The following is a 26,697-nucleotide window of genomic DNA, read 5'->3' as shown; positions in this document are numbered from 1 at the left end:
TAATTAATAGTTTAATATAAAGCATAGTACGTCAATGGCAAAAAAAAAACTCATGGTTAAAATCCAATCTGAGCCTTTATTTGAAGCCCATATAAATTGAAAAGGAAAAAAAAAAAACAGCTCATGTTGCATAGCGCGCGCTATTTGCGCCACACGCTATGTGCTATAGCAGATCTCTATAGCGTCTGTAGCTCAAATAGCGCGTTTTGATGCCATAGCTTAGCATTTAGGGTCCAAAAACGCTATAGCGCGCTATTTAGAACACTGATTTGATGCGATTTGGGGGGAGGGGGGGAGTCCCTCCTGGATTTTGAGTTTTAGGATTTTGGATTTTAGTGCTGATTTAGTGGTTCCGATCAATTTTGCTCTTTTTGAATTTTTTTTGCCTCTCTCTGAGGCATTTAATTTGTAATTCGGGTTAAATTTTCGGTTAAAATTAAAATAAATTCTTGAATTATAATTGGTAATTTGAATTATAAGTTAAAGAATCAGAAATTACAAGTTAGAGTATTAAAAAGTATAAGTCAAAACATTATTTTTTATTGAATATCCAATTAATTAATGAGTTTAAATCCGATTCGTTTTACCTCCGATGAAAATCTTGAATCCGTCCTGAGCAAGACTCCCGCAGATGCACAAGCAGTAAAAGAGAAGGGAAAAATGACAAAAAAAAAGCAATACAATTTCTTCAATATATATTTTTTTTTGAAGAAATTACAGAAAATACTTTGCCAGGTGTTCCCGTTTGTAAGTGGATATTTTTGAAATGGCAAAAGCTACGAATTATCACTTGATATCAAGAGGAAAAAAAAAAAAAAAAACTTTATGTGATCTTGAGGTAAAATTAACAAATTTGACCACAAAATCTTTGATTCGGACGTCTAGAAAAGGATTCTTCATTGAACACCAGTAATGATAAAATAAACAAAATCTTTGATTCAGAAGTCCAGAAAAGGATTCTTCATTGAACATCAGAGATTATATACAACGCATGAACTTCAACAGGAGCAGATAGGGAGCAAAATCTACTTGTAATATTCTTATTTTGGTTTCCATTTTTATCTATTTCCATGTAAAACCTAGACTATGTTTTAATTAGTCCAAATTGCCTCTGTGCTAAGTAAAAAAAAAAAAAAAATTAAATAGGCTGAAGTCGAGATGAAACAACCCTTCTCTTTTGCTTGATGTACAAATGTTTAATAACAAAATTTTTGATGGTATACAAAATAATCTTTTCGTTTGATTGATATGCCAACGAATAATACAATCAGGCTCGATTCGGATCGGATCGGATAAAATATTATTTTATTAATTTTCCGATTTGGCCTGATCCGAATGGGTTATGGTCTGATCCGATTCTTATAACATGATTATTTAATTACTAGTATTGTGTCTGTATGTTGTAATGGAAATATTATAAGAGAACAAAAACAAATTTCATATAAAATAATATATTTTTATTAAAAAAAAATTAAATAGAATGACAAATAATATTTTTAAATGTCATATTAAATAACATTTCTAAATAATATTTCTTAAATGACACTTTTTTTTCTTTTTGATATATTTTTATACAAAAATTTCATACAAAATGACATATTTAAGGCAAATATATATAAAAATAATGAATGCATGATCAATTAATTTAAAAAATTCTTAAATGACATTCAAAAAATGAAAAGAAACTAGGACCAATTAGAAACATGATACAATTTGCATGTAGTGTTACGTGTCTAAATAAATTTATACTTCTACATGTAAAAAATAAATAAATAAAATGCATAAAATCAAAAGAATGCAGACTATTTGATTGGATGGATGATATTAAATGCAAAATTTTATCTTTTAATTACAACTGTTAGCGGATTAGATCCGAATGCGTTAAAATGCAGACTATTTAATTTATACAAAATGACATATTGAAGGACAAATAACATTCGTTAAGAGATATAAAAAAAATGAAGACATGACCAATTAATTATTAATCAATATAAAATTTTCTTAAATGACATTTAAAAGATGAAAATAAATCAGGATCAATTAGAAACATGATACAATTTGCATGTAGCGTGTACATGTCTAAATAAATTTATACTTTTACATGTAAAAAAACATAAAAAAATGCATAGAATCAAAAGAATGCAGACTATTTGCTTAGATGGCTGATATTTAATGCAAAATTTATCTTTAAATTACAATCATTAGCGGATTAGACATCTACATGCTTAGTATAAGAATGAAGATTTATGCAATTTAATTTTAATTAATATAAATTTAAAAATAAATTCAAAAAAACTTGATGAAATAAATCGGGTCAAAAAATTTAGAGGATATAAGATCAGGAATTCAGATCCAATGAAGTAATTCAATTTTTGGATTTTAAATTGGAGCCATCTCATTCAAATTCACAATAATTCAAACGGTCGGTTAGGTTGAAACCGAACTAAAATAATCAAACCAAACTTTTTTTCGGTTTTCAAAAATAGAACCGAACCGATTAAACTTATAAATCGAATAAGAACCGAACCGAATATTCGGTTCAAACCAAAGTAAACTTATTGGTGCTATTATTAATGAAAATTACACATGTTCATACACAAGTTGTTCAATTCCATATAACGTATGTTGATATTTTAAAATATTTAAACTAAAATGAAAAAAATGACGCAATGATTGAACCAAACAAAATATAAATCATATTTTAACTAATATAATTCAGTTGGTTCAATTTAATCGGTTTTAAAATTCTAAACAGGATCGATCTATTTAAACCGAAATAATCCAAAAATTCAACCGAATCGATCCTTTAAACCGGAAAACCGAACCATTTAAATCCAAATTGTTCGGTTCGGTTGAAAACCAAACAAACCGAACCCCTACAAACGGCCCGAACCCCTGATCGGGTTTCTGATCCCGACGCCAAAACCCTCGAGGCCTCAATCCTTCTTTCTCACTCCTCTGTTTAGAAAGGCGACTGCTAAAAAATGACGGCTCCGCCTCTCATGCTCCGATCCCGAGCTTTAGTTCGCAAGGCTTCCGCCTCTCTACGCGATTCCATCTCCAAGATTTCAACTGGTCTTGAGATGCCTCCAGTTGTTCGCCCAGTTCGTCGCACTTCCACCATTCACAGGTTCGCTTCCCTCCGTCCCTCCCCACCTTCATCCATTGAAGACCCTACAAACAAATCTCTCCTTTTTTGTTTTGTTCCTTTTAATTTTACCATTTGGAACTTGTATTGTAGATTACCACTAATTTCGGTGGGATTGTTATCATCGCTACCTCTTCACAGTGCAATTGCCTCATGTCGTCTTAAATCAATCCTTTCAGCAGAATCACAGAGCTGGGGTTTGATTCCACAAGGTACGGTCTCGGTGAACATTTTTTTAGAAAATTTGGATTAGCTGAATTAAACATCAGACTTGTTTCACAGATGGCAACTATTGGATCCATAATCTTGGTGCATTTCTAGATTTAGAATTTAATTGACACTTGTGTGCCTCAAACTAAGTTCTGACCAAAGGAACACAATGTGTATTACATTGATATTACCATGGCAACATTAATATCACCATGCCAATGGTATAAATGGGTCAATTCACTCTGGAACAATATCAGAGAATCTGGAACTGAGAATTTGAATCCCAATGGCACTGGATCAAAGGTACAGGTGTGTGTATATACTGCCTAGTGTTATAAGTTGTTTTAGATTTGTCCTCCCATGAAAATGTTTAACATTGCTTGAATCCTGAAGCTGGTCTTTGGTTCTTCTTTTTTTTGATGAAAAATAAGAATCTAGTCCTTGTTTGTATATTTATGGAAGCTGGTCTTTGTTTAAAACATGGTTTTGGAATATAAATAGAACTCTTGAATCTTCCCTCAAATAATATTTTTTTCTTGCTTAGAAAATCAAAATTATAAGTTGTTGAAATACCATATGGAAGTAAGTTTTTTGTAATGCCCTCAACAATATTATACCTTCAAGTTACGAATAGAGATTCCTTTTTTATTGCTTAGAAAATCTAACACAGCTGAAAATTAAAATAACAGCATACTTAAATTTAATTTATGGTGTGGAGTTGGCGATTTAATTGGGGGGGGGGGGGGGGGGGGGGGGGGGTTAATATAGGGTTTTTAATCCTACCATAATTTGTGCAAAGTTTAGATTATTAATCTGTTTTACTTTTCTAGAAAATAATAGATATTTGCAGATGCTGATTCCAATCAAACTTGTCTTCTGTGCAGGCAACTCGACGCCTTTATGACAGGCATGGAGTAGCCTGTCTAAATGTTTATTATTATTATTTTTTTCTGCTAAATTTCATGTTTTCTTGTTCTTTGCTTTTAGTTATGTCCTCACCTCAGAGTTCTTGGAGATGATAAAAGTTGTCTGAATTTCGAGACTATGTTTTCAATTTTTCAATTTCTTGTTATAACCCTGAATGTGTTGACAACACAATGAGAGTAGTTTTCTTTTACACAGTTCTAGGCTTGCTGTAAGAATTACAAATTACCCCTGGAAGAACTATTGATTCTAAATTCTGCACCTGCAATTGGACTATGCAATTCTAAAGTATGCTCTTCACATATTTTTGTTATCCTTCATTTGTATTACGAGGGTTATTGTATTGGAAACCAAAACTGATCTGGTCTGGCCTGTTAATAGTATAAGGGGAGGGTTCAAATGCCTCCATTTTTTGTGCCTCCATCACGGCTTCAATGTTAGTAACATGAATTTTAAAACTCAAATATTAAAATAAAATTGTTAGATTTGTTATATATCGTTTTTTCTATGCACATTAAAAGATTATGATATTTCGACTATATTTTGATTAGTATCAACAGCTTGTGAAAATACATTGATTGATATGGATAAATTTTGGATGTTGAATTTTTTACTTAATTATTCATATGAAAACAAAACGAAAAATAATAATTTATTTATGTGCACGTAGACATAATATAGATTAAATAGAGGTGATGGAGGCAACAAAAAAATTTAAGTTATTATTTTTTGAAATTTAAAAATTTAGAAATATGGTGGAGATGCAAAAAATAATGGCATTTCAACCATCATGACAGTATAATGTTGAGACTCACTTTTCTTGTATCTGGTGTTTGATTGAATAACTAGGCGCGTCATTTTGTTTTTAAGATTGGTTTAATTTGATCTGGGGGATCCAGATGATCGAATTCAAAGCAAAGGTATATGAATCCTGATCTTAATTTGGATCTCATTCAAATGACCTAATCTGAACTAATAAAGGCATGGAAAAATAATTCAACATGATAATGAATGGTTTCTCTATATGAGTGGTATATGCAACAGTAAACTAATATATGCCTTAGAAAACTCAAGGCTGCTCGAAATGCATACATACAATACATGTGTAAAAAGCGTCACCACATACCCCATGAAAATGCAAAGATTTAATAAGATAACCAAACATTATTGCCACTCGCATATATTACAAAGACCCAATTTTTTTATTCATGCTCTGCTTATATTTGCTCATATTAACAAGATCACCAAACGTGTTGTCTTTCGGCTGGGATTGAATGCTTGATTGCTGGACCTTCATACTTGGTGTCTGATTGTACAAGCTAATATTTTCTTGCATTGAAGTCCCGTATAAAGTACCATATCCATATGCGTACGTATTTTGAACATACATCTGCGGCATCTGACCAGCATACATAGTTTGTTGATTTGCAATAGGCATCATTTGGATTTGGGAATAGGGAGAATATGCAGGTGTTCCCATGGGTTGTAAATTGCTGACCTGGCCAAATATCACTGGCTGAGGTACAACAGTTACATACCCAGGCTGTGTAACTTGCATTGGTTGGGGTTGTTGGATCGGGTAAGGCTGCAGCTGTTGGGTCGGGTATGACTGCATCTGTTGGGTTGGGTAGGTTGTTTGGAGACTCATTTGGTTTTCTTGAAACGGGTTGGTGCTAACAGCTTCCCAAGGTGCAGGGGGTTGAGATCCGTTCTGATTGATTGAACCTGTTAACATAAAAAAAATGTATACTCAGTCAAAAAGGTATTTTGTACCAGCACAAGAAAAGGTAGACCAACTCAAAAGAAGGTATGCTTTGAACCTACTAAAAGCCTACTAAATAATTTGAATAAAAGAAAACGAGAACCAATAAAATGTTACAATGATGGCTGACTTGGTGAGAAGACGAAAACAATGAAAGCACACAAATTTTTGACAATTATTAATTTGGTAACCATAAGTTTTTCCATTGTTCCCAAAAATGCATCTCAAACTTTATAAGAAATAGGTAATACTAATCATACCATTCCGTTGGTAGCTTGTACTATTTGTTTGGGACATTGGATCATAAATAGTCATTGCCATTGAGTTAGGGTCACCGCCATTTGCACGAAAAGTTGGCTCCACATGCTGAGGGCGCGCCTGTGGCATGTGCTGAGCTGGCACATTTCTACTGGCACGGAAAGTAGGCTGTCGTGATTGCATCCGCTGTGGATTTCTATTAGCTTGAAAAGTTGGTCTACTATTGTTGTTATGTTGGTTGCTATTGTTATTTCCGGAGTGCAAGTCATCAAACATATCAGCTAGAGCCAACACATTTTGGTCTGAGGCAGTGATATTTGGATCATATGGTACAAGGGCCATTGAATTTTGGTCTGATTCGGGTTTGTAAAAATCATCGCCGCTCAAAAGGTCAATAATAGGTTCAGCCTTCACTAGAGGTGGTGCACTGGCAGTAGATTTGGGAGGTGGGGCTGGCAGTGCCAACACCTGAGGTGGTGGTTTTTCATCTTTGCTTGTGCTAGCCCCAGAACTGTTAGTATTTACATCACATAAAATTATGCACATTAACAGAATATTTGTAGAAATCATGAGTCAAATTTTAAAGTGCCACTGCAATGCAAGTTACATAATGCATACCTCAATAAAACATAGGAAGTTTGTGCGACAAAAGTATGGCTTAGACATGTCCCTTTGCATTATATTCAAAAAGGAAAAATGACGGACAGAACTTCTCTAGGGGCACACACAAAAGTTTTCCATATAATTAAATAATTGGATTGAGTGCTGACTTTGTCCATACCAAAAATCATTTTTACGCAATTATATAAGCCTGAGTAGTCTTTTCATAGGCTTTACTTCTAATATCTAACCTGTTAAATTTTTCTTGTTTAGCAGAGTCATTATCTTGTATAGGTGGAAGGGAAGGTTTATCTCTAACTGTCAATCCAGCTGCAACCGCATCATGTTGTGCCAACACTTTCTGCAAGTTGTCATTTAATGCTAGTGCCTTTAAAAGAATGTATTCATCCCTGTCATAAACATTCCAAAAAAAAAAAAAATTAACTAACTTTTTAGCAAACAAGATATCTTTTACAAATGCAAAAAAAATGCAAATTACGTGGTGGAATCCACAAGTTTTACAACTCGCGCCTTGTTAGTACGGCATTGTTCCACTAGGTCGACTATTACTTCCTGACTAACTGCCTGAATCTATAATGAAAAAAAAAACTGTCAGTGAAGTTGCAAGCAAAAGACAATTCTACCCTAACATTCTTGTAATTCTTTGAGTTATGCAAACACATCAAAAAAGCTGAATTAACTTGTTGCTTACCCCTTTCTTTCCTGGCTCTAAAGCATTTAACATCTCAATGAGAACATCGACAATGCCAAGCACATTGTTAATCTCCGTTACACTGAAAGAAGTTTAAAAAGAAAAGAAAAATTCAAACTTACCCCTAGGAACATGAACAAAATTTTACTATTCAGACATTAATACTCTATCAGTCATTGACCAATATATCAGTACCAGTCAAATAAGTTTTGGTACCAAAATTTTCTGTGAGTATGATTTTGGTTAATGCAGTAGTGATTTCTGAGGAACCAAGTTGTCTTTTCTTATTGGATATGCCAGTAATAATACACTAGAATCCAACTACTATAATTGGCACACAACACACAGCTCATGATGCTTGCTATTACTAACCTCATAAGGGGCTCGTCTGGTTTGGCAGAAGCCTGGTATTCTCTGTCGTGGTGCTCTGCACGCACAGATGCTGGGTAGTTTTGTAAAGGCTGTGTCTGTGCAGGTGTGAAAATTGCTTCTGAGCCGTCAGTTCTTTCAGGAAACAGGAAACCGGCATGCTGATAAAAGAAATAAAAAATAAGGTAAAACAAAACTTGTGTTTTCCAGTTTTACTATGCCCTCTAAATTCATCACGAAAGTCAAGTTGCTTCAGGAGTAACTTGATGCATACCCAGCAAAAAAATATTCTAACCCCCTCTATCAAGTATTGGAGTATAAGAAACATTACATAAGAAAATATATGCTCCATAATTATTACTTCCATATTTTGCTCTGAAAAATGCCCAAACTACTGGAGCAGATCACCTGCCCCCCGGGGTGCAGGATTTTCCTGCCCCCTCAGTCACTGTGGGGTGGGGTCGGGTTTAGGGTGGGTGGAGCCGGGTTTAGGGTTTAGGGTGGGTGGGGCCCACTAACAGTGACTCTGGGGGCAGGAAATTCCTGCCCCCCTGAGATTCGATCCCCCAAACTACACTCCTTACTCTATCTAAATATCTTTAAAAGTTGAGGACAAAAGGAAGGGGGTCATTTTTGGCATTTCAATAGAATTAAGAGAAAGGGTCTATGTGATGTTATCATTTTTTTTTCAAATGTAAACTTAATTCTTTTGTAAGGGTAAAAATGGTGTTTGGTTGTTTGTAAGGGCACAAAATTATTCCAATACATCAGTAAATCTTTATTCAATATCAGTGTTAATGGTACAGCTATGATCAGGGTGACATTAGTTGGTCCAAATTTATCATTATTTTCTTGACATTTTTTTAATAAATGCTCAATGATCTCTTTAAAGTAATATTATACTGGTACAATACCAGTGAGTCACCAGGAAGTCTGCAACCCAGCATGACAGGCTTATAGTTTTATTATTTGGGCCATATATCTAATTATAGAAGCTTAAGGTGAGATTTTAATCTACAATAGTTCAAGACAATGTTCCAAGAGTCTTCAATTAAGCATCAATCAGAAAATTACCACCAAGGCCTGGTATGCTGCGTAGTATTGAGGAAATTTTCCAAGTGGGCCCCCAAAAGCTTCTTGCCAGGTGTCAATCAATGAAAGAATTTTTTGTTTCACACGGCCATCAGGCTGGAGAAGGAAAAAGGATTATATTTCAAATTTATTGCTCAAAATAAAATAAATAAAATATAAGAAGTACAACTTTATCCAATAAGGAAAAACTTGCCTTTTTCTTGACAACCTTCCCCATCTCTTTCAAAACATCCTTTTCTGCTACATAAGCATGGACTACTTCACCACAATTTTTCATCATTGACTCTAGTAACTGAAATATGATAACAATTACCAAATAAACAATAAATTGACATAAATTGCAAAAGTAGAATAAATATGATGCAAAATAATTAAAGATAAGAAATTTCCTGAAAATTACTAAATGTGTAAAACATACCGAGAGTGTGAGCATCTGAACCTTTGGATTTCTATGACTGATTCGCTTTTTGATTTTTTTTATAGCATCTTTGGCTTTTCTATTAGAAATAAAAATAACAAAAATATATCAACGGTTCTTAGAAGTTTGTCAAACTATCTTTCTTCGCGTTTGCTTGTATTTTTCATAAAAATATTTTGACAAACTATTAATACACAATTCACAGAAATACCTCCTCAAGGATCAAGGTCCTTATCTAATTTTAGCTTGTGTGTAACAGAACATATTGGGTCATAAGTTCTTTTGGCAGACAATTATAAACCCTCTTAAAAACTGAACCCCAATATCAAAGTAGAGACATAAGCAATCATTTGAGTAATCGATAGTTCGATACCCCATCCATTCCATAGCTTAACTCCTAAACCCGAAAAGAGAATAAAAGAGAGAGAGAGAGAGAGAGAACAATTTTTGGTATCCGCGCCAAACAGATACAAAGATTTCATTACTAATAATAAGTAAAAACGAAATTAAAAATCAAAATTGAACTAACCGCGTATCCTGATTGAGAATATCACAAATCTCAAGGTTGAGTGTCCAATCGGGGCCAATCAACGTGTCACTCGTGGCCCGATCCACCAAGTCGTTCCCCATGTTTGATTTAAAGCAAACCCGACTCAATTGGAGAAGACACAAAAAGAAAGAAAAGATAAACTATTGAGAGAGGAGAAACGAAGCTCAAGGGGAGTTGTTTTTTCTTATAAGAAAATTCTCGGGGTTTTAGCGTCTTTGTTTAAACAAACCTATATTAAAACAACGTTTCTTTGCCTTCAACGGAATTTGCTAAAAAAACAACGCACTTTTCTATTCTTTTGACTCAAAATAAAGAAAAAAAAGAAACTCGCGCTCATCGGCTCCTAATGAATTTGGTCTAATCCAGATTTCTTGGGACGATGCAGAAGTAGACTCCGTGTAACAAGTCACAAGAACCGAGGAATGTATATTGTATTGGCAAGGTGGCAACAGGAAAAGGCCCACAAAATTGTAACGCTGACGACACCGTTTTGGCGCATACCTGCCACATAGATTACATAATTCGTTTTGGTCTATGTGCCTACGATGGCGGCTTGTCTTTTATCTCTAAGACGCTTTGGCGGAATAAATAACGGAAGGTCGGAAGGAGTTCGGTTGTCAGGATCTTCTGTGGCAGAAAAGATGAAATATGTAATCTTAGATCCACAGCTAAATACAACATACTGATGAATTCGGGACTAAATTAATATAAATTAATATGCATAATTTGAGAATAATTCGTAAATTATGCTAATACCAAAATATAAAGTTATGTTCAGATGCTTAGTATTCATGGGAATTGGGTGAAAATGGGTTGAATTTTACAATCTTTTGTCAATCCTAGATCAAGTTTGTTTGAACTTTAAGTCAAAGCCACAATAGTCACGTTTAACATTTAATTCAATTTCAGTAAAAAAAAAAATTCAATGAATATTGCAACACTTTACATATTTTACATGTTTAATTTTTTTTTAAATGTTTATGTTTTATAAAACACTAATTAATAAGTAATGTTATGTTATTTAATTGCACTATTAATTATTTTAATAATAAAATATTGTATAATATCAAGCATTTTTAAAAATAAAAATATAATTTTCCATAACTAATCTCACGGTTTCAGCACATTCTATAATTAATTCAGTGTGTATCCATACTCATAGGTTCCCATTTTTTAAAAAGTGGATTCCCATCTCATCAAATTACATCTTGCACAATTCCGTGACAAATGAATGGGTCCTAAATATTTATTTGTACATGCCAAATAGAGGAGTTTGTAAATTTTATTAATAGTATGAGACAAATATCGTGTTATTATACAATTCGTCAAATTAAGAAATAATTCAGAAAAGTACTGAAAAAAAATCATACTAATATTCTCCAGAAACCTTGTATTATTATGTAAATACAAGGCTGGTTTGATTTATATGTTACACCTATTTTCAGAGGGAATTGATATTCTTGTAACAACTGTCACAAACGATCCGGAATCAGGTTTTTTTTGGCGCCACCAATTAATTAATGGTTAGTGGTTACTGTCCAGGGTCCTGGGGCTACGAGTGCACATCCTCTGAGATATCTCATATTTTGCGTGACCGACGTGTCCGGTGCCTATTCGGGAAAAACGTAGGGGCCAGTATTATCTGAGCTTTGAGATTCGTGCAGAACGTAGTTAAACTGTTGAGATTTTCCAAAAAGTCACGCATCATATGAGATATCTCAGAGGATACGGATTCCTGGGGCTACTATGTCTGGTTTTCTAGAAAGCTTAAAGACTTAAAGGCCCAATCCATGGCCTTGTTTTAATCCAATCAAGCTCTAGATAGAAGCCCAAAATGAACACATTTTCGAAATTAATAAGATAAGGGTTTGGATGCTTCCAATTTTTTTGTGCATCCACTTTCTATCTTTATTTTTTCAAACTTAAAAGTCAAAATAAAATTATTAGATGCGATCTATGTTATTTTCTATATACACTCATAAAATATTATTATATTTTAATTTTATTTTTATGTAAATCAATAAGTTAAAAAATTAACGTATAAAAATTATCCACATTAGTATGGTTTTTACAAGTCCTTGATGGCAGCCAAGGTTTTATTTTGACTTTTAAATTTAAAATTTAAAATTATTAAAGTTTAAAAAAAATAAAAATATGATAGAGACACAAAAACTAGAGACATTTGAATCCTCTTCGTTAATAAATTAGAGGATCATGCGTGTAACCATGTTGTGTATCGGGAGGCAGATATAAATCTGCCGAATCACATGACCTTGTTATTTGAAATCCATCCATTTATTTGTTTCAAGATTCGTGCATAAAAACAATTGTTTTCCAGATTCGTGCACTCCAGAAAATTAAGAGGTGGATTTGAAATGACAGGGTCCTGTGATTCTTTTGGAATCACAGCAGATTTGTTTTGCGAGGGAGGCTGGAGGCGTGGAAACGGGCAGTTCAAATTCAATCCTCTTTAATTAATAATATATTTGTTTTCCGGTTATTTATTGACTTCTTTTGCACATGCTGAGCATATATACTGCTTTATTCTTATCCGTATCGCTAAGGTTACTATTCATTAATTAACTATTTCTTGACTTTACACCTCGCGAAGAATTCGTATCCTCTGAGATATCTCAAACTTTGCGTGACTTTATAGAAAATCCCAACCGTTTAAATACGCTCCGCACGAATCTCAAAGCACACATAATACTGACCCCTACATCGCCCCCGAATAGGCACCGGACACGTCGGTCGTCGGTCACGCAAAAGTTGAGATATCTCAGACTCCCTGGCGAATGTCCTCAGCCTTAATTTAAAGCAGCAAAGCTACTGGCTACTTCTATTTAATGGACAAATACACTTTCTACTTGAATAAAGACAGAAAGTCAGAGACAGGAAGCACTGTTCAAATACAATTGCGTTTCTGACTTTCCTTTTTCTTTTCTTTTGAAAACATGTAATTACATTTTAAATTGGCACTTTAAAGCAAAGTTTAATTTTTTTTTTTAATTAAAATCGGAGGTCAAGTGATCCAACTATTCAATATTCATAAAAATATTTGTATTCGGATTTCGAACCAGCAATTTCTCACTAAAAAAACTGAAAATTTTATGAGAAACCTGGTCATTCCGATTCTTAATGTCTTAATATCAACACATTTAAGAGAAATTTTATTATACCCTTCAAAAACTGTGAATTTAGAAATTTTCTAATCTAAAAAAATAATAATATCATATTTACCCTTCTAAATTTCAAAAACTCACAAATTTATCCAATTTATTGTCTTTCTATTGAACTCATTTTAAATTTATAAAATACTCATTTTACCCTTTGTTAAAAAAAAACATGTTGCATGTTTAATAAAATTTTCAGTTTTCTAATTGGCCGGTTGTGAGGAAAAATGGTTCATTTTTCTTATTTGTGAGCATGCCTAAATATCATTATGTATGCGTCACAACTCACAAGTAGATAAATAAATTATTTGTCTAAAAAACTGATCAATTAGAAGACCAAATATTTTTCTTACACATACTAAATATTTTTATTTTTTTAATAAAAGTATAAAAATAAGAACTTTATAAATTCAAATTAGTTTTAATAGAAAATGTAATAAATAGGGTTAATTCGTGAGTTTTTAAAATTTTAAAGGGTAAGTATGAATTTTAGAGGGAAAGTACGTAATTTCAAGGTTTTTGAAAGTTGAGGGTTCCAATGCCTCATCTTTTTCATACCTCATCATACCTCATATTTTATATATTTGTTTTCAAAAACCAAATTGTCAATCCAAACCGTTCAACATAATATTTATACTAAAATATGCATGGAGATGAAATTTTATATTTTTTGGAATTTTTTTTTTATTTTTTAAGATAGATACAAAATCACTATTTTTGAACCGTGCAAAAAATAGTGATTTTCTACTCATCTTAAAAAATAGTAAAAGAATTGCAAAACTTATAAAATTTCATCACTAACTATATTTTAGTGTATATATCATGTTGAACGGTTCGGATCGACAATTTGAACTTTGAAAACGAAAATATAAAATATGAGATATGATGAGATATGAATAACACGAGGCATTGAAACCCTCCTCAAGTTGAGGAGTTATACATGAAATTCAGACACATTTATTTGCCTGTTTGTACTGTATGTATTGTTATATCAAAAGGCTCATGGATACTGTAAAATCGCACCGCATTCTTTTCCAAAAGACACACATTTAATGGTTCCAGCGTTGTTCAGGATTAGCACCCCAGTTTCGAAATTTTTATTCATACCCAAAAAAAAAAAAATAATAATAATTTACAAATTCTTTATAAAAAAAAAAAAACAAAAATTTGCTCTCGAATCTGATTTTTTTTCTTCCTCCTCTTTCTCTTTTCTTTTCTTATTTTCCTCTTCTTTTCTGTCTGAATCCGAATGCGCCCTGAGAGTGAGAATGCAGTGCGATTTTATAACCAAATTTTTTGAATCTCGAACCGGCGAAAAAATAACCGGACAGGAACCGGTGAAATTCTCACTGGTCCAATTATCTCGAATCGGCAAGATTCTCACCGGTCCAAATTCTGAAACTGGTGAGAAAATAACCGGAAAGTTTGTATAGAACCGGTGATCGGTTTGGTCATTTTTCGAATTCCTGGGGTATAATGTGAAAGTTATTTAGTTTTTTGGATATTAATAAAAATTTCGGACCCCAGTTTCTATTGGACTAATGGAGTAATACAGGACTAGTTTTAGAAAGGAAAAAATTATAACTAACTTCTCTCAGTGATACATAGAATATGTAATCCTACATATTGTAAATGTTGAGTGACAATGAAAATATTTATAGATGAGATGACATATTATATTAGTCTACACTAGTAATGGTAACTTAGTAACTTCAAAGATAATAATTAGGATGATCTCCAAAATAACGAACTCCATTTCTAATATGTAAACTATCATTTGACCAATGTTAATCAAGAAATTACTGGGCCAGTGGCGCTTAATTTTTCCTATATATATGCAACCTAAGTTTATTCCTAATTGTGTGTGTAAAATGCTTCTTTCCCCATAAAAGAGATGCATCTCTTATATACTAATTTTCTTCGTTTAATAATTTTTTTTCGCCTGCATCTTTTTTTTTTTTTTTGCACTTTTATATGTTTGAACTACATACTATTTGCATCCTAAATTCAACATGTAGAAGGAACCAAACTGCCATAATAATTCGGACCGTTCAAATCCTTTCTGCACGAATCTCAAAGCACAATAATACCGGCCCAGTGAATTCCGAATAGGCACCGAAATGATATTTGGTCCGGCATTAGATTAATTGAAAATTTGAGATATCTCCGAGGATACGAATTCGTATCCTCTGCATTAACTCAAAAGAAAATGATTTTCTTTTGAGTTAATGAATTTCAACCATCCGATCTGTTTTAAAATTCGTGCGAACTAGATCTGCACTAATATTAAAGGACCTCCTAAGTTATAAGCCCGAGTTGGCTCTATTTAAAATTAGATGATTAAAATTCATTATCTCAAAAGATTCTCTTTTGAGTTAATGCAGAGGATACGCATTCCGAGGATATGGACTCCAAAGTTAGGCCACTGTACTTTACAGTAATGTCTAGCTCTCTTATCCTTGCTTGTAAAGGAAGCAAACAGAAAATATTACATTTGTTATTGTGTATATATAAATGTGATAGTTAAACCCTATCAAGACATGCTTGACATTGAAAATGGTTCCATCTCACAATGAATTCACCGAATGGGCAATAGATGTAGACAAAGCAGCTACAGCTGTTGATGTCGCTAAAGAAGAGGCTAAATGGGAGAAGACGTCAATTTATCGCGTGCCAAATTTCATCAAGTGTGAGAAGGTGACAGCCTTCAAGCCGCATGTGGTGTCCTTTGGGCCGTTTCACCATGGCTCGAAGGATTTAGTACCGCTTGAGAAGCATAAGCACCTTGCACTCTGCTATTTCCTTAACAGGTCAGCCAAGCCATTGGAGCTCTTTGCTGATAAATTGAGGAGTGTTTTGGATCAGCTGCTAGAATTGTACAATGTATGTTTGATCTTCTTAATTTGTTAGTCATTTTTCCATGAGCTAATTAAATGCACAAAAAAGAAAAAACTTTTGCAATTTCCTGAATCACTATGTTATATGACTGTACTGCCAATAGTTATCAGCTATTAAAAAAAACAATGGTATTTTTTCTCAGCTATTATATTCTTCCTGTATTAATTACTTGCAAGTTTATTATGAACTTCTTCATTGTATTCTAATTGCCATTTTTTAAGCTTAACTAGATAGATCAGCTTAGTTTTTTTTGTTTGTTTGAATGCTAGGGCCTTGACCGAGATTGGAAAGAAAACCCAGATAAGTTTTTGAAAATGATGCTTTAATTCTCGATGGATGCTTCATAATTGAGGTGCTTCGTCTAAAAGAAGGTGAAAATGGTTATGCCAGTAATGATCCAGTTTTCGGCTTACAGAAAGTACACTCAAGGATCCCTTACATAAAGAGGGACATGCTTCTGCTAGAGAATCAGCTGCCAGTATTGGTACTCAAGCTGCTCCTTGAAAGTGAGAGTCGCGGCCCCACAGTACAGAGAACAATATCCCTCCTAACCATTTTGATCATTTAACTGCTGGAGTACCGTATACAAAAATAATATTGTCAAAAATGCAAATTACGAGTCAATTAATAGCGTTAACCAATTAATTATTTTTAGGCATTTTTTGCAGTTTATCATGAAATTAATTAAACCTTTAACTAGTATGACAATTTTTGTCACTTTGTTGTGAATTTGAGGAGTTATATTTATTTGCAATCGTGTGAATTATTATAACGAAAATTAATTTCTCCAGATATAAATTATGAAATTGACTCTTTTTATCATTCTATGTTTGTCCTTTTTGACTAAAGCTGCATGTAATATTATCTTTTACTGTACAGGATGACCAGTACATAAACAACCTAGTGCTAAAATTTTGTGGAGATAACCTAGAGGACGGATTACGAATGCTAGGACGCCACCCCCTGGAAGTGTACCGAACGAGCCTCATTCAAAGCAGGGGTTGCTTCACCCTCAGCAACAGCAGGATGCGAAAGATAATCAACAAGATGTCATTGATACCGAATTGTGTTCTTCCTGTCAAAGGAAATCCTCGAACAAATCCACGGGATGATCTCAGACCAGCAACAGCACTCCACGAATGTGGTATCCATTTTGTATGGAGCAATGAGAAGAGCCTGATGGGGATTGATTTTGACTGTAAGAGCGGAAAGCTCAGCCTTCCTGTTCTGTCCATCCATGATGCCACAGAGCATCTGCTTCTAAATATGGTTGTTTACGAGCATATGCATGTCGGCGCAGGAAAAGAGATCACCTCTTTTGTTGTTTTCATGGATGAACTCATTGACACTGCAGATGATGTCAAACTACTGCAGGTATTGTCAATTTAAGATATCCACCTCGTAATTTTGTAGAATTAATTAGGTATAGTTTAGTATTAATCATCTAATTAATTAATTAATTAATTAATTAATCTAAATCATATCTCACTTGTTTGTTGTATTGGGATTTTCTGAAGGAATTGGGTTTCGAAAAAACATTGTTTAACGAAAACCAAATGCAAATCATCTAAATGTCATGTACAGTCTTTTATTTGAAGTTTTGAACCTAACAAAACTTTTCTGGTAGGAGAAAGGAATCATAAAGAATGAACTGGGAAGCCACAAGGCAATTGCAAGGCTTTTCAATACCTTAGCCAAAGAAGCCTCTCCTGATCCAATGAGCAAGCTCATAGAAATCTGGTACCAGCTCAATGAGTACTGCATGAAGAGCCGCAATAAATGGTTCGCCAGTCTGAGGCATACCTATTTCCATAGCCCATGGGCGCTAATTTCTCTTGTCGCAGCCACATTAGTTATTTTCTTAACCCTGATTCAAACAATTTACAATGTTCTACAATATCATCATCCTCCGAAAACACATTAATATGTTTTTCTGTTTATGTTACCAGTTTATTATTTCTTTTGTAAGTCATATCATTGGTGAATTGTGTATGGTTAATTGTATTCATGTTGTGATAAAAAAAAAAAAAATCTATCCTTGATTTTCTTGATTGAATATAATTTGATGTTTGAACTTCCAAATGTTTAAACATTATGTCAACATTTCCAAGAAAAAAAATAAAAATATGTATGAAAAAGTAAATACTACCTACATATAAAATCTATTTAAAAATGGGAAACAAAATATCCTCACACAAAAGCTAATATATCTATTTTGAGACTTTTTATATCATCTTATCTGGCAATAGGATGCAATGACCATCAATTGAAGTAATTTACAAAAGATTGACATGTTTGACACCAAATTAGGGGTTATCTAAAAGTGACATCAGACAAAAATCACCTTTTATCATTCTTTATATTGATTACTATTTACAATAATAAAAAAAAAAAAAAAACATTGCAGCATGGAATGCAAGTACATTCATTTATACAAGAGAAATTAAAACACATATGCTAGAATAAAATAAATAAACCAAAAAAAAAGTTCGACATACATATGTCTCAATTTCTAAGGTAACGCAGAAAAGAGGTGAGGATAATGATGGAATAAAGTGTTCTGCAGTTTAAGCAACCTGGCATTTGTTTCCTCTCTTTCTTCCTTGATGCATTTCCATTTTTTCGCTTCTCTTACATAGTTACACAATAAAGGGCAAACAAAGAAAGCAGTGCTCTTATGATATTATAAAGTAGGATCGAATTAACTAGCTTCAGTGTCTATCAAGGATAAAGAGGTGAATGAATGGTCAAAGTGTTGTGAAAATAAACAAGATTTATATAGCGAACGTTACCACAGTAACATGGTTAGAAACCGCCTCCACTCCAAAGATTTTGAAATTTGTTTGGTTGTTGTATAATAGAAGTAGGCATCTGGCTGTTGTATATACTGATATTTTCTTGGTTCAAGGCCCCATATGTATAGATGTTCTGATTGTAATAAGGATCGGAGTGGGCGGCATACATTGGTTGCTGATTTGTAAGTGATGCATTTTGCATTTGTGAATAAGGAGAATTTGTAGGTATTTCCATGGGTTGTAAAGAGAGGTCTTGACCATTTACAAACCCACTCTGTTTAACCTGTTTTTGTTGAGGCTGTTGGGTCAGGTATGGTTGATGCTGTTGAGTCGGGTACAGCTGATGCTGCTGCGTGGGGTACGGTTGGGGCTGTTGGATCAGGTACTGCTGGGGCAGTTGAGTCTGGTACAGCTGGGACTGTTGGGTTGGATAAGTTGTTTGGAAACCCATTTGATTATCATAAAATGGGTTATCGTCACTGGCTTGGGACTCCCAAGGCGGAGGCGGTAGAGACTCCTTATTATCGCTTTTACCTGTTAACATAGAGTATGCAAAACAATAAATATGGAATATAAGGTATCTCGATCAGAAATAGTAGCTAAAGGAGGTATTCATTAATTAATTGCAAAATTGGCTTGTTAGAGAAATTCATCAAAAGAAAAAAATATATAAATTATAGGGACCCAACTGGTACAAATGGGCCCCAAGTGTCAAGTAAAGCATACCAATTGTAGGATCCCATTGATTGCTTGCAATGTTCATTTGGAACTGGGAATCATGATTTATTCCTGCATCAAGTTGAGGTGGCCACCATTTGCATAAAATGTTGGCTCCAAATGCCAAGTCATATTCTCAGGTTGTAGCCGATCTGGCGAGTTTCTATTGGCATGAACAATAGGCTCCTCATGCAAAAGCACCGTCTTGGGTAGGTGCTGATCTGGCAAGTTTCTATTGGCATGAACAGTAGGTTTCACATGCCAAGGCATACTCTCAGGCAGATGCTGATCTGGCAAGTTTCTATTGGCATAAACAGTAGGCTGTACTGATGGCAATGTTGTTGGATTTTGACTGGTATTAGAAGGCAGTCCATGATTTTCATTTGGGTTACCAGATAGAAGGCCGGCAAACAAATCGGTTAAAGATGACACTTGTTGTCTTGAGGCAGTGTGATTTGGCTCGTAAAGTACAATTGCCAGTGCAGGTTCATCCGATTTTGGTTGGAAAAGATCGTCGCCACTTAAAAGGTCAATAAGAGGTTCTTCTACCTTTGCTGGAGCTGGTGGGGTGGCAGTAGAATCAGGAGATGTGTCTGGAGGTGCCGGTTGCTGAGCTGGCGGTTTATCATCTTTGCTTTTGCTTGCCACAGATCTACAAGGAAAGTAAAAATACGACAGGAAAGCTGTGACGTTAGATTAGATATCTGATTAGAACAGTTTAATTTGTGTTTGGAAGACCATCTATCAATTCAAAATACAAAACTTTATGCATACTGTTACTGTTGTACAACCTGCTAATGTTGGCCTCGTTTCTTGTTTCTTCCTCAACAGAGTTATTCTCTTGTTTAGTAGGTATTGAAGATTTCTCTATAACTACAGGTTCAGCTAAAATTGCTTTGTAGCAAGCTAAAACTTTCTCCAAGCTGTCGTTCAAAGCAGCTGCTTTAGAAATGATATATTCATCCCTGTAATCAACAGTTTGTAAAATTAATCGATAAGAACAACCAGCAACAAAGGCATTATGTAAAGTTCTATTAATTCAACCTTAATGATGCAAAAAAAATTACGAGGTAGAATCGAGGAGCTTTCCAACCCGCTCCTTGTTAGTACGACATTCGCAGACAAGGTTGATTATTACTTCCCGATTAAGTCCCTGCAGTTTGTCAGAGCTCTGATTTAGCATTTTTTAATTTTGCAGTAAGATCTTTATTAATTAGAGTTTGAATAAAAGACTGGAGAATTGAGTCAAGTTGTTACTTCTTTGTTTCTTGGGCCAAGATCATTTAACATTTGAGAAAGCATGTCCATGACATCACAAGCATCTTTAAAATCAGATATGCTGCAATGAATAAAATTCAAATTTAACTCTAGGAGCAAAAGGCAAATTGTATATGCATTATTAGACAGCATAGTGATTAACTAACTTCACCCCCAATAGCATAACAGCTTTTTATGATAATCCAGTAGCTAATATTAATATTGTTATAGCTTTTGGTTTGTGAATTTCTGTTAACTTTGCATTATCAATTTTGTACTGGTACAATTTCAGTAAAGAGGATGGGATGACAAGTACCAGACAACCAAAATATTTTTTAGGTTCAAGCCCAATCCAAAACCAAAATGCTTCAAGTTGCAAACCTCATAACCAGAGAAGTATCTTTTGATCTAGCAGGAGGTAAGGAATCTTTGTCGCGATACTCTGAGTGCTCTGATGCAGAGTGATTTTGTAAAGGCAGTGTCTGCTGGTAAAGTGGATGAACCACAAGTGCTGTAGATACATTTTCTTCAGGAAATAGAAAACCTGAGTTCTGAATAAAAGGTGTAAATATTCAGTTTCACATATACATTAAGATCATTAAGAAAGTTAAACAATTAAAATATAGGTATAATTTCATGTACACCCCTGTAAATTAAAAAAATTATGTCTCTTCATTTCTTTTCTTAAGGTAAATGCTTAATCAAAACCAAAGTTAGCTAGTAATGTACCAGGATACACATTTAACCTTGTCTACAAGCCTGTAAGAAATTTGGCCAAAACTAAAATTTCAATTCAAAAGTTCATATCACTGATCATCAAACTTCTCCTGACCAAGTACATTTACATAACAGTACAGGCTGAGCTCTAATTGGTTAAAACAACTTTTCATGCCAAATAAATTAAACAGAAAAATATACCAGCAATTCCTGGTATGCTGCATAGTACTGAGGATACATTCCAAGCGGTCCACCAAAGACTTCTTGCCAGGTTTCAACCAATAAAAGTATCTTTTGCTTGACACGATGATCGGGCTAAAAATATTACAAAAAAATGCAATTAACACTATAAGTAAAAGAATGAAAAATAACAGGATGACATATTATATGTCGAATGGAAATTTACCTTTTTCTTGGCTATCTTCACCATCTCTTTCAGAACCTCTCTCTCAGCTACAAATGCATGTACCACTTCCCCGCATTCTTTAATCATCGACTCTAACAACTGAAGTATGATAACATTCACCGACAAGTTCACATTAATACAACCAAATTGGAAAAATGAGAAGCAAAGATGGCAAACGACGGTATAAAGAGTTGACAATTAACAGTAATCATGTGTCTGATTCTTACCGAGAGTGCAAGTATCTGGACCTTTGGATTCTTGTGCCCGATACGCTTTTTCAGTGCTTTTACCACATCTTTCACTAGTCTATTAAATAAAAACATTATGAAAAATAATCAGGCTTAGAGTTACCAGTAAACTCTTCTTAATAATTATTAACAAAAATGCTGGTAAAGCAATCATCCAAATTTTTTTCCTATCCAACTTTACTTTTGCCTGAACAAAATGTTTTTTTTTTTTAAAAATTTAGTGGCTTTAATGCCTACTAACAATTTGAAGAAAATGTATTTATTTTGGCAGAGGTGTAAAATGCCAGAACAAAATATCTTTAAAACTCAAAATATATAAATTTAATAGCATTATAGGTAATTATTTTACCATTACCATTACCATTCTAACTATCCATTTTTTAACAAACTCAATAAATTATCATATTAAAGTCCTAAATGACCATAAAATATTATCTCTCCAATTGAATGATAATATTTTTTATTACAATAAACATCATATCAGTGCAGAGCACTCAGCTCTCTCGAGCATACGGTCTAAATATTCCCGATTTTTTTTATTTATAGGAGCAGGATTTTATGAAATTTCAAAAATATAAAAAGAACGTGATTGTTTATCACGTCCGCTGGACATTATAAACTATCACGTCCAATATTTAAATCGTACGTAACTCCCCGACTTGCACTTGCTAATTAACTAAAAAAATAAACATAAATAATAATTAGTGGACATGATAGTTAATCACGTCCAACATACTTTCAACAAAAATAATGCACATAGTTCTTGAATTGTTTGCATGGTGGCTGGACGTGATACTCTATCACGTCTAGTAATTTTTTTTTGTTTTTTTAGTTAATTAGCAAGTGCGGTATTTATGGTTTAGATAAGCTGGACGTGATAAACCATCACGTTTTCCTTATATTTCGAAATTTCACGACATCCTACCTCTAATTCGATATTTATTTATTTATTTTTCTATTAATTAAAAAAAACGGCTAAATATTCCCTATAATTTCATTTGCGTGAGGTCGAGATCAATTAATAGAATACATGGAAATCCTTTTCTTCTATTTTGTCCCTAGAAAAAATAATTATTCTATATATTTGGGTTGTGATTTTGTTCATCCAAGGAAAATCATCCATATTTTGTCGAGTACTCGCTATTTTTCTGCTCTCCTACAGGGGCGAATTGAAGGACTAATGAGAGTCAATTGACTCCATGAAAAGCAAAAAAAAATTGTATTCAGGTATAATTTAGAGTAAAATGTTACGGTACTGTAAAATTAATTTTCATTCTCTGTATAAAAATTTTATATAATTGACCCCTATAATTCGAAAGTATAGGTCCGGATCCATCCATGTTCTCCTGTATATTTGAAGGGTGAACCATACATGAATTTTAAAGCCAATAAAAGATGAACCCTCCACAGCCACAGGGTTATAGATAGACGAAATTTCCTAGCTAGATGATAGTTAGAGCCCCACTATCATCTAGCTAGGATATTGATCTAGTCTCCGTCAGATTTTTTTTTCTTGGATATTTCTCTAAAGAAAAATATAATAAGCATCTTTAGTAACTGTAATATATCTCGCATGTAAGATGAATGCACCTTGCGAAGGAGTCGCTTGTCTTGACAAATTTGCTGTAGTTCTATTATTTTTCTTACCAAATTTTTGTTTTTGTTTTTAAATAGTTATATTTTATTGGGTAGTAGTGTAGTACTAGTCAGTATTGTAAAATGCGGCCGCATGATCTGCATATGCTTATGCAGTGGTTTTCTGCATATAAAATCTCATGCAGTCAAGTTCATGTAGTTTTGAATATATTGACACATATGCAGTTTATGCGGACTTGAAAAAAACCTAAAACTTATTTTGCGGTGGAGGAAATTATAATTTTTAACCTTTATAATATGGTAAAGAGCACAAACTAGCTACTAGACTAAATAAGTATTTAGATTTAAATTAGTTTTATTTTATCTATATTTTTTTAACAAAGCATAGTAAAATCACATATGTACTTCTGCATACAAATCCGCATATGCGGCACGTCTCCGCCTGCATGAACAAAACCGCATTTTACAACACTGGTACTAGCACACATCCAATTTTTATATAATTCATTTAATATTAAAAAATGTTTAAATTACAAAAATAAAATTTTAGATGTCAATTTGATGCACGCTCTATCTAAATAAATGAAAATAAATCTATAATTTTACTTTCTTTTTTAAATTTAAACAATATTTCTCAAGATATGAAATGAATGTACAGTAATAGTTGGATGTACACTAGAATTATAGGATACCTTGACAATGCCTTGTGTTGACAACTTTAACATCGCTTTATCACAAAATGCCAAAAGAATTTTAAAAGTAGAACAAGTATACACATATTGTTTATTGTGTATCAATTTTAATCAATTCTAAAATTATTTGTTGTTCATCAAATATCGTTTAATATGGATCGTTGTAAATTTTATGTCATTTGATGAACCATTAAATTTACATCAAATTTCATCGTTTTTCATGTATAGGATTTGTATAAAATATAAATTATATTTTACTTGCCGAATTTTTTAAATCATAATTTTTTGGGGAAATTGGATCCATGCCACTTCAAAATGCTGAATTTAGAAAAATGTCACTTCAAAATTTTGATTTTGTTAAATGTCATCCCAAATCTCATTTATTAAGAAAAATGCCACAAATATCATATTAATGTATAATTCTAAATTAACAATTTACATAATAACTGAAATTACTAAAATAACCTTGATCCATTCTCCTTAGAAATGCAATTTCAAAATTAACATATATGAACAGAATTCCAAATTAACGCCAACCCTAAACCCTCTGCTCGCCTCCTCTCCGTTCGCCTCCACCTTCGGCCCGCAAAATGGGGACTGAAATTACTCACAAAATGTGATAGATCTTGCCAAGAGGATATGTTGAGGCATGAGTGCAAGGGCACTGATTAGCAAGATCAAAGAGGCAACAGAACATACAGCGTCGTATAGAAATAGATCCTATGCTGATAAAGTTATTTATTACTGTATCAATCAGAAACATGACCTTTTGAGTAGCGAGTGCTGCCAAAAATGATACTACAAGCCTGAATAATTGCTTATCTTTATCTTTTTTTATTCTTCTTTGTCTTTCTTATCGAACTTCGGTACAAAATGAGTTGAACTAAAGCTTGAGAAAAAGCCGTAGGGTACATCTGGGAAGAGAGAAGACGGAAGAGAGGAGACAGGTGAGAAATGAAAGTGGCTGCAACTGGGAAGAGAGGAGACGGGTGAGAAATGAAAGGATCGGACCCATGAAGGGTGTAGAAATGAAATGGTGAGGGTATTTTTGGAATATACTAAAATATCACTCAAAATACAATATATTTTGTTTATTTTTTATTACAAATGTATAATAATTTATTAAGGGTGACATTTTTCTTAATAAATGAGATTTGGAGTGGTATTTAGCAAAAGAAAAACTTTGAGGTGACATTTTTCTAAATTCATCATTTTGGGATGTCATAGATCCAATTTCCCCTAATTTTTTTAATAGCCGTTAAAGTTGTCAAATTAATTTGTTGACAATAAATCTCCACTCATATTTATACCTCATTTTAATCAACAAAACATGTATTTTTATTTTTTAAACTTAAGTTGCACCACGCAGAACGCCTGAAATTTTTATTGATAGAAATTTTTGTACCAGAGCTTTTTTTATTATTTTTTTTTCATCTCTCATCAATAAAAATTTCGGCGCGGAATACTCTCTAAACAATAAACTTGTAAAAACTAAAAAAGAGAGAGAGAGAGAGAGAGAGAACTTACCGTGCATCTTGGTTGATATCGTTGCAAATCTCACCGTTCAAAACCCAATCGGGAGCAATCAATGTATCGCTTGTTGCTCGATCCACCAACTCCTGCCCCATGTTCTAATTAGAAAACCAGACAGACACACGGTTGGAGAAGAGAAAGTTAGGAAGATATAAGAGATAACAAAGGAAGATATCTAGAAAGAGAGTTGGAAAGACGGTTGATTTTGTTCTAGCTTTAAACTAGTCTCATTAATTAACAACTTCATTGATATATATAGATTCTTCTTTTAGTGTAAGTTTGAGTAAAGAACAATTGTTCTTAATTAATAAAATATTTTCTTTGCCTTGAACGGAATTTGTTAACAGAAAACATAGTAAGGGGCTATTAATTAAAAAAATATAATGCCGGAATGGAAAAAAGGGAGCATTTGAACAGTCAGGGATTCTTTATGTTAGATATAGAGCAACCTGTTGTGTAATCTGTCTGGACCGCCACAGAAAATCCGAGTTAAGGTTTCTAGATCCTGTTGAATAAATTAAAAACAGTTTATTGTCACTTGTCAGCTGCAAAAAAAAAAAAATCATCAGACCATGATGACCAATTAGATTTCACAACTTCCTTAGCTGCTTGGCTTATTACT

The 26,697-nt window shown here is 33.4% G+C and overlaps 3 protein-coding genes and 1 long non-coding RNA gene across 5 annotated transcripts; 1 reads left to right on the top strand and 3 right to left on the bottom strand.

The window, feature by feature from the left end:
• Positions 1-2,879: 2,879 nt before the first annotated feature.
• LOC144571348 (uncharacterized) lies at positions 2,880-4,536 on the top strand. Its single transcript, XM_078320614.1, has 3 exons — positions 2,880-3,130; positions 3,242-3,360; positions 4,243-4,536. Exons 1-3 carry the CDS (start codon positions 2,985-2,987, stop codon positions 4,260-4,262), a joined length of 285 nt encoding a protein of 94 aa, XP_078176740.1. The 5' UTR covers positions 2,880-2,984; the 3' UTR covers positions 4,263-4,536.
• Positions 4,537-5,362: 826 nt separating this feature from the next.
• LOC144571346 (TOM1-like protein 4) lies at positions 5,363-21,850 on the bottom strand. Of its 2 annotated transcripts, XM_078320612.1 has the most exons (10): positions 10,023-10,369; positions 9,494-9,572; positions 9,269-9,367; positions 9,058-9,171; positions 7,987-8,144; positions 7,615-7,696; positions 7,402-7,493; positions 7,154-7,312; positions 6,305-6,813; positions 5,363-6,007 (listed from the first exon to the last, which is right to left on the bottom strand). In XM_078320612.1, the coding sequence occupies exons 1-10, from the start codon at positions 10,121-10,123 to the stop codon at positions 5,466-5,468; spliced, it is 1,935 nt and encodes a 644-aa protein (XP_078176738.1). In that variant the 5' UTR covers positions 10,124-10,369; the 3' UTR covers positions 5,363-5,465. The 2 variants fall into 2 exon arrangements, with proteins under 2 accessions (XP_078176738.1, XP_078176739.1); XM_078320613.1 differs by lacking the exons at positions 9,058-9,171; positions 9,269-9,367; positions 9,494-9,572; positions 10,023-10,369 and adding an exon at positions 21,802-21,850.
• Positions 8,186-8,670, bottom strand: LOC144571347 (uncharacterized). The gene is made up of 2 exons (XR_013517490.1): positions 8,568-8,670; positions 8,186-8,391 (listed from the first exon to the last, which is right to left on the bottom strand). It is a non-coding gene; the product is annotated as an uncharacterized LOC144571347 (long non-coding RNA).
• Positions 21,851-21,940: 90 nt separating the features above from the next.
• Positions 21,941-26,170, bottom strand: LOC144571985 (TOM1-like protein 9). The gene is made up of 4 exons (XM_078321376.1): positions 26,070-26,170; positions 22,234-22,312; positions 22,007-22,105; positions 21,941-21,946 (listed from the first exon to the last, which is right to left on the bottom strand). Exons 1-4 carry the CDS (start codon positions 26,168-26,170, stop codon positions 21,941-21,943), a joined length of 285 nt encoding a protein of 94 aa, XP_078177502.1.
• Positions 26,171-26,697: the final 527 nt, after the last annotated feature.

Source organism: Carex rostrata, chromosome 19 (assembly GCF_964058835.1).
Source record: "Carex rostrata chromosome 19, lpCarRost1.2, whole genome shotgun sequence".
Classification (NCBI taxonomy): domain Eukaryota; kingdom Viridiplantae; phylum Streptophyta; class Magnoliopsida; order Poales; family Cyperaceae; genus Carex; species Carex rostrata.
The sequence above is the reverse complement of the archived record's forward strand: the minus strand, read 5'-3'. Positions and strand labels throughout refer to the sequence as shown.

Coding starts and splice junctions, on each gene's coding strand:
- LOC144571346 (XM_078320612.1), bottom strand. CDS start 10,123: ATGGGGAACGACTTGGTGGATCGGGCCACGAGTGACACGTTGATTGGC. Junction 7,494..7,614: donor TAGAGCCAGGAAAGAAAGGG/GTAAGCAACAAG, acceptor TTTTCATTATAG/ATTCAGGCAGTTAGTCAGGA. Junction 6,008..6,304: donor TACAAGCTACCAACGGAATG/GTATGATTAGTA, acceptor TTATGTTAACAG/GTTCAATCAATCAGAACGGA.
- LOC144571985 (XM_078321376.1), bottom strand. CDS start 26,170: ATGGGGCAGGAGTTGGTGGATCGAGCAACAAGCGATACATTGATTGCT. Junction 22,313..26,069: donor GATATCAACCAAGATGCACG/GTAAGTTCTCTC, acceptor TTTATTTAATAG/ACTAGTGAAAGATGTGGTAA. Junction 22,106..22,233: donor TCCAGATACTTGCACTCTCG/GTAAGAATCAGA, acceptor ATCATACTTCAG/TTGTTAGAGTCGATGATTAA.
- LOC144571348 (XM_078320614.1), top strand. CDS start 2,985: ATGACGGCTCCGCCTCTCATGCTCCGATCCCGAGCTTTAGTTCGCAAG. Junction 3,131..3,241: donor CGCACTTCCACCATTCACAG/GTTCGCTTCCCT, acceptor CTTGTATTGTAG/ATTACCACTAATTTCGGTGG. Junction 3,361..4,242: donor CTGGGGTTTGATTCCACAAG/GTACGGTCTCGG, acceptor TCTTCTGTGCAG/GCAACTCGACGCCTTTATGA.